At 45.4% G+C, this 7,804-nt stretch overlaps 2 protein-coding genes across 2 annotated transcripts in view; both read left to right on the top strand.

The window, feature by feature from the left end:
- The first annotated feature begins 216 nt into the window (after nt 1-216).
- pin4 (protein (peptidylprolyl cis/trans isomerase) NIMA-interacting, 4 (parvulin)) lies at nt 217-2,230 on the top strand. The gene is made up of 4 exons (XM_062477128.1): nt 217-428; nt 669-739; nt 1,293-1,412; nt 1,828-2,230. The coding sequence occupies exons 1-4, from the start codon at nt 392-394 to the stop codon at nt 1,984-1,986; spliced, it is 387 nt and encodes a 128-aa protein (XP_062333112.1). The 5' UTR covers nt 217-391; the 3' UTR covers nt 1,987-2,230.
- A 2,041-nt stretch (nt 2,231-4,271) lies between these two features.
- Nucleotides 4,272-7,804, top strand: part of acsl4a (acyl-CoA synthetase long chain family member 4a) — a 6,024-nt gene continuing 2,491 nt past the window's right edge. The window contains exons 1-7 of the mRNA XM_062476905.1: nt 4,272-4,522; nt 4,942-5,407; nt 5,571-5,748; nt 6,397-6,506; nt 6,924-7,062; nt 7,255-7,405; nt 7,595-7,764. Of these exons, the coding sequence (XP_062332889.1) occupies nt 5,051-5,407; nt 5,571-5,748; nt 6,397-6,506; nt 6,924-7,062; nt 7,255-7,405; nt 7,595-7,764 (1,105 nt within the window). The 5' untranslated portion in view covers nt 4,272-4,522; nt 4,942-5,050. The remainder of the gene's footprint in view (nt 4,523-4,941; nt 5,408-5,570; nt 5,749-6,396; nt 6,507-6,923; nt 7,063-7,254; nt 7,406-7,594; nt 7,765-7,804) is intronic.

Consider the following 7,804-nt stretch of genomic DNA (forward strand, 5'->3'; position numbering starts at 1 on the left):
TAATTGCTAAATAATAAAACGTCACCTGTCTGTGTTTGGTGCCATTCCCATAGTAACCCAGTTTGGCTCATCCCCTTTATAACTCGCATTTCTATTGGTCAAAACGTTAACAGATAGAAAAACTCCTGGGAAAACAATGTCAGAACTCTATATTAGACATTCTCTGACAATGTTTTATTTTTAAGTTACTATGTAAACTTGTATGTACAGCGAAAATACGCTGATGGGTGCAGAATAGGAAACACGGCTTGTTGGCAAACGTAAAAAATGCGGTGGCGCGCTCTGCGCAGTTGTGGCGAGCTGAGCAACCGAGTTTACAACCAGTCCAACTGACAGAACAGCACAACCTGAATAGCTTGTGCCCTTTACTTTGCTTTTACACTTGTTCAAAATGCCACCAAAAGGAAAAGGCGGAAAGGGTGGCAAAGGTTAGGACTCATTAAATAATTTGTCTATTTTATTAGTAGTTTTTAGGAATATCTAGCACACTGGAGCCAAAGTATCTCGCAGAATTGTCTGGTTCCCAATCTCAGGCTAACTACTGTAGCTAGCTACTCGGCTAGTAGAAAGCTGCCAAGTTAGCTAGCAGTAGCACACATGAACAATGTTACCTACTGCCATATGTTGAATGAATGTAATCAGTGACGATTACAGTTACTGTTGCCCAGGTGCTGGTGCCTCAGGAGGCGGGGAGACAGAAAAAAAGGAGAAGACTCCAAAAGGAGGTACTGCTGTGAAGGTAATTTGTTAGCCAGCGTTACAGTGTTAGTCTGTACATGTGATTGTGATGTGGATAGCTTGTAAACGAACGCCAGCTCCTATAGCTCCTGGATAACCAGTATAGTATAACAGCCCAGGAAAACGGTACAGTGGGTAGTTCCCCTGGAGCAGGTTTGGCAGCCCTGATCATTGTTTGGTGTAACGTTGGGTGTCCAACGTTGTTCCTGGAGAGCTATCTACTGTACGGTAGGTTTTTGCTCAAACCCCAGTTGTAACTAAATTTAACACATCAACTAGGTAATTATTAGAATCAGATAAGTGTTGAAGTGAAAACCTACAGAATGTTAGCTTACAGTGAACATGTTTGGAGACTTAGTTTGAAAACTTGCTGTTCTGTTTCCAAGTTTTATAAATAGTTTTTACTTCATTAAATCCTTTTTATAAATGCATCCCCACATTGTAAAAGTGAGGGGATATCTGGTGCTTCCGGCTGTTTCCTATCTTAAAAATAAGAATGGATCATATCATGTATTATTGTGTTTCACTCTTGTGTGGTGGTGTGTCTGTATTAGGTGCGACATATCTTATGTGAAAAACATGGCAAAAGTATGGAGGCAATGGAGAAACTGAAAGCAGGGATTCGATTCAGCGAGGTAGCATCCCAGTACAGCGAAGACAAAGCCAGACAAGGAGTAAGATTTCCAGTACTCGCATATCACACACATCCCGACGTAGGACATAGATGTTTAGTCATTCTACTGTGCTACTGTACCCACGTGCACCCTGCTCTTCCTCTGCCATATCCGGATACAGCGTACGGTATCCTTGGGTGTGTGAGGAATGCACCGCACACCCTTAGAAATGAAAACACTGCATCCAGATGTCCTGCTTACCTTCACCTCCTGGTGTGTTGTGTGTAAATATGCTGCACCCAAAATGTTCCACTAGATGGCGTTACATTCCCTTTTTGTATGAAACCATATTGCATTGCGTTAACTTACCGATCATCTTGAAATAATCTGTGTTTTATTGTCTGATTGGCTTTCAAACCATGTCAATCTTTGGTCAGAGATGGGAGTGTGTGACTGTTGTTCATGTTTATGACAGGGTGACCTGGGGTGGATGACGAGGGGATCAATGGTCGGGCCCTTCCAGGACGCGGCGTTCGCCTTGCCCATCAGCTCAATGGACAAACCTGTGTACACAGATCCTCCTGTCAAGACCAAATTTGGTTACCACATTATCATGGTAGAGGGCAAGAAGTGAGAACAGAAAGACTCCACATCAGGACACCTGGATTTGGGGAAGAGGGGTTGGACTGAATCATTCATTTTTTGAGGGCGGAAAAACGCTGCAGTTTTTCATTTCTGCAAAACGTTATTGCAACGTGTGTTTTATTGGAACAGGAAGGCGGTGCTTTGGAAGGGAAACTTGTGCTTTCTGAATTCTGATGTATCATTTACATTTGGTTGGATCTAAAGCAATAAATGACACACAGTGTACATGTCAAGATTAAGAGTCGTCAGATTCAAAGAAAGTACAATAGTTTAATGCTTGCCAGCAAGGAGACAAATATGATCGCAATACAAAGTTTGTCTGGTTCTCAAGTCTTCATGTAAGACTATTTAAACATATTGGTGAGATGTCCCCTCCCCTGCATATCAGCTGATCGATCCCAGAGGTAGAGCGCGTGTGCATGTGTGTGCGTCCTTAGCAGTAGAAACTTAGAGTTCTCTGACCCTAGGCTTGACCAGATGGTTTACTTAACCCTCGTGCTGCCTTCGGGTCACACCATCGTTGTGTTTACCCAATTTTACCCAATACAAAAACAAATACAAATAATTTTCTTTTAACCATTCCAATGTGGGGGGTCTGAGACAGGCCGACAGTTAAAAGAAAATGCTTCAGTTTGTTTTTGTATGAGGTAAATTTGTCGCAATACGACAATGGGTCACAACGACTGATGGGTCAGAATGACCCGAAGATAACACAAGGGTTAATACAGATAAGGTTAAACACATTTATGGCACCTCTAGTACGATAATGGTCAGCCTAGGTCGGTTTGTTTACATAAGCCTATTGTCTTCTATAGGTTATCAGGGGAGGGGCTCCTCTGCTGACAAGGAATGCTATAAGCACCAGTATTTTCAGAATATAACCTTACATTCTTAATTTCTCTGACAGTACATCACATTTGTTTGTCTTGTCTGCTTATCTAGAACACATTAATTAGTACATCTTAAATTTAGTAGCCTACCCTACATTAGGAGTAGTAGAGGATATGCATGACATACATTAACTGATATGCGCATATGAAGGATGCGCATCTTTCTGGCATTGTCTAATCATGTAAAGTGTACATTGTCGCCCAGAAGAGAGCTTTATAAAGCAGATCCACATCACTGAAGACGAAAGCTTTCTGTACTGTAATATAAATACCGCACATCAATCCTTAAACAAAAATTATTACTTTAAATGTTTCATTTAGGACACTTGTAATTGTGTAAGCATTACAACATAATCTGGTGTAGCTCTATTGTAGAGCTTTGAATTGCAGACCCAGATTCTGCTAAATTAATACATAACTTAATTTGAAAAAAGCGGTCATGATAAAACGATCATGGCATCAAGATATGCGTGCATGAGTAACTAGGAAGTAGGAACCATGCCTCGATTGCTGATTGGCTGAAATATATGGAATGAGATGACGTTGTATTTCCGGGTTCCCCTACTACCCGGTCTTGCGAGGTAACTTTCGGTCATTTCCCTTGACAAGACATTGGCTGATCTGTATTGGCGAACATTACCTGAGGTAAGAATTTAACCCAGCCAGATAATCCATGTATCACTGGCACGTTAACATAATCGTATTAATGCCGCTGTTATCCTTTAACAGATAAGTGGCTTTAATTGAATAGTATGCATGTGGTCTGTCAATGACGTCTTCTAACATCATCAAGGGTGCTGATAACGTTGCCTGCTGTACCGGCTAATTTGTGTGTTAGCTAAATATAATGTATCTCACCATGTTACTTCAATTCACTTCCACTCGAATATTTGGAGTCTAGCCAGAGCTATGGTGTATTGATTTTCAGCAATCTACGTACTGTAATGAACTATAAGTGAAAGCAGGATGTTCCATGCTAGTGCCTCAAATCTGCTTTCACTTTGTCGTTTGACAAATTTGACAACAAACATTAAATACTGACGCTTTTTTCCGATTTTCCACTTGTTTGTTTGCTAACAGTGTTCAGTAATAAATATTATGGTAATGAAGAACCGGCTGCTGCATAGGTCCAACTACATGCATTTGCCTCACTATTGTGCAATCCTTTACATTTTTATATGTAATGGTGTCTATCCTAGAAACAGGTTTGAATTGATGGGATTACAAAAACATCGATAATTGGATCAGTGCTGTTGGTTTTCACCCGGTTGGGCTATGTATAGCTGAGACTGGATGCCCCAGAGTGGCCTATCATATGGCCTGTTAGTGGGGTGAGCTGGGAGGCTGATGTCATTGGTTGACAGGCTCTATCCTCTTCAGTCCAAAGGGCTTGGACTGTTGGCCATTGGGGTGTGTCTCAATGTTGGTACGGCTCTACCTTCCGGTTCTATAACCTGTCCTTTAGCTTAGCATGACTGTTAGGTCAACTGTCCTACCTCTCTGCTGCAGGGGGCAAGGACTGGATGCAGGGGAAGGAAGCGAGTCAACACTTTTGAGGTGTATTCCGTGTATATGACCAGGAAAGTGAACTTGGTCTGACATAGAAGGTGTTGATGCTGGTGTTCGGCAAGAGAGGTGGGTATGTCACTGAGGAATCTGTTTCCTTGTAGTGTTTCTGTAGTTTAAATCCCACTTGTTTGAACCTTTTCTGCAGCCTTCATTCTTATATTGATAACAGTGTGTTAAAGCAATCTCGCGTATGACCTTGTCTTCTCTGTATCTAGCTGTGATACTGTGGAAATGTTAATGTTAGTAATAACTAGACCTAGCGTGGATCTCTGTTGACCTCCGATTGTTGTATTTGAGCTGAGTTATTGTGCCCATGGAAGTATGTCGCTTCCTCTTTACTGCGGCATGGATATCACATGATATTTTCAGCAGAACATCGAGTCAAAATACTGACCCACACAATAAAGAGCTCGCTCCACATGCTTGCTGTTTGTTTTTACTTGACCCTGCTTCATCTTTGATGACTTCTTTCTCTCATCTTCCAGCATCAGGTCTAAGTCTCCTCCAGGTGGACGTTGTCTAGAGATCTTCATCCCAAAGTCAGCCCCATTTTGAAGTTCCCCCCCACAGCCCTCGCTCCTTGCTGTGGCTAGCATGGACCTCCAGACTGACTCTCCTCTCCAGTCCCTTCTCCTACTTCCAGTGCACCTCCTCGTGTGGCTCTACTCGGTGATCTTGTTCCTGCCCTGGTACGTCCTATCAGGCGCAGCCCAGAGGAAGGCCAGGGTGGGCGCGGTCAAGGCCCGCTCCACCACGGGCTGTGCCCAGGGGCCGTACCGTACCGTTGATAGCTTCCAGACCCTGGTTAGGGAGGACTTCCCTGGGAAGGACACGCTGGATAAGCTGTTTGATAGGGCAGTGCAGCTGTTTGGTCAGGCGGACTGCCTGGGCATCCGAGAGGTCCTGAAGCACGAGAATGAGACTCAACCTAGTGGGAAGGTGTTCAAAAAGGTATGCGGAGAGATGATTTCTTTTTCGAAATTGTATTTATTTATATGTTCACCATTTGATTTGATCTGTCGTATTGTTGGACAAAATGGTCGAAAGTACACCCTGAACACAAACGACTCAGCTGTCCTTTGAGTGTTGGTGACAGCTCTTTTTTTTCTGCCAGCTCATTCTTGGAGAGTACAGCTGGCTCTCCTACCAGGAAGTGGAATCCAGGGTGGCTCATTTTGGCAGCGGGCTGGCAGCGTTAGGTCTGGAGCCCAGGAGCACCGTGGCCATCTTCTGTGAGACCCGAGCGGAGTGGATGATAGCCGCCCAGGCCTGCTTCAGACACAACTTCCCTTGTGAGTTCAAGTTCAAGTCTTTTATTGTCAGATGCACAGAACAACACGAGGGTCAGACTGGGCACTGAAATTCTTAGGACAAGACAACACAAAGCAACCTGGCATAACATAACATATAAGTACACAGAACATAGATATTTCCTTATCTATGATAAGCTCAAATATAGTAGACCTAATATACAATATTCAATACAGTATACTAAACCTCTAATACATATAATAACCTATACTAACCTTATAAACCTATACTAACCTAAGACAAGTACAATAGTGCAATATTGCTGATAGTGCAACCAGTAGCTGAAAGTGACAGTGTGTAAAGTGACTAGTGAGTAGTGTATCAATGTCCATTCTGAAGCCTGATGGCCCTTGGAAAGAAACTGTTGTCCAGTCTGCGTGTGCGAGACCGAATGCTTCGGTATCGCCTGCCAGAAGGCAACGGGGTAAAAAGACTGAAGGATGGGTGGTAACAGTCTCTCAGAATCCTGCCAGCTTTCTTGTGTGGTAGGTGTCCTGTAGGGCTGGGAGTTCAGAGGGTTGGTGGGAGGGAAACGACTGTTGAACCACATGAACTTGAGCTGCTTATCTGAGGACCACATGATTTGCTAGGTAAACAGCAGCGTCCTCTTCTGGTTCTATCTCCTGCAGTGGTGACGTTCTACGCCTCCCTGGGAGAGGAGGCGGTGGCGTTTGGCCTGAATGAGACCCGGGTCACTCACCTCATAACCAGCATGGAACTTCTGGAGACTAAACTAAAGGTGAGAAGGAACTTCCACATCACCTTCAATCTAGAAGAGCAGGAGCTTTATTTATTTTATATTATATATATTTATAGTTGTATTTTTTAATGGCAGGCATTTTTTTATGCTATAAAAAAATCTAGAGTCTGCTAAATGTATACATTCAACAGTGATAATGAAACATGTGCATGAATAACAACTAGGAAGTAGGAACCATGTCTCGATTGCTCATTGGCTGAAAGCTATGGACTGAGATGACGTAGTATTTCCCGGTGAAAAGCAAGTGTTGAGCGAGAGTGCTGCAGCACAAGCGTGTCGTCTCACCGTGTGGTGGAGCTGCTCGACAGCACCACAGCGGCGTGGTGACAGGTGCTTCCTGTACAGCTGGTGTTCTGGTGTGATCTGCCACCTTTCCCTCCCCCCTCCCTCCCCCAGGGCATGCTCCCTCAGATCCCCGGGCTGGAGCATGTGATCTGTGTGGACCAGGCGAAGCTCAGCGCGGAGGGCTACCCGCCTGGACTGGCCCTCCGCAGCATGCACGCCGTGGAGCAGCTGGGGGCGCAGCCCGACAACCGTGAGTCCCCAAACGAGACCCCCCCCCCCCCCCACGTGCGCTCATGTGCAGTGAGCTCTCAGGAGCTCTGCGCGAATTCTGCCGAAGCTTCCCTTCCTCTCCAGAGACTGAAGCTAATGAAGGCTGTCCGGCCAATAGGTTGCCTGCGTTGCTGTGCCGGCTGTTTCTATCGTGTGGCTGTTTGTGTTGCAGTGAGCAGGGAGGTGGTGAAGCCCGAGCCCTCAGACCTGGCTGTGGTGATGTACACCAGCGGCTCCACCGGCCGGCCCAAAGGAGTCATGATCATCCACAGCAACCTGATCGCTGGCATGACAGGCCAGTGCGATCGTATACCTGGACTGGGGTGGGTAGCATCACGCTGAGCATATATGCATATGAATCCAAGGCCATCACAGTCCGGCTATTGCGCTGTTTGTCTTGGCATTTGTTTGCTTCTGTCGTTACGTCCATCAGCTTGCTGTTCCCCGCCTCGAACAATCCCACAATCTCTCACTCTTTGTCCCCCCCCCCACACACACACACACACACACAGACCTAAAGACACGTACATAGCCTACCTGCCCCTGGCTCACGTGCTGGAGCTGACTGCAGAGATCTCGTGCGTGGCGTACGGATGTCGGATCGGGTACTCCTCCCCGCAGACCCTGTCTGACCAGGTAATGAACACCAGCAGAGTGTGTCCGGGAGGCGGAGCTGACCCCTGCAGCCCTCCGAGCTGATTGGGTTAGCGTCATGTTTGTCC

This window comes from Osmerus eperlanus, chromosome 13 (assembly GCF_963692335.1).
Source record: "Osmerus eperlanus chromosome 13, fOsmEpe2.1, whole genome shotgun sequence".
NCBI lineage: Eukaryota > Metazoa > Chordata > Actinopteri > Osmeriformes > Osmeridae > Osmerus > Osmerus eperlanus.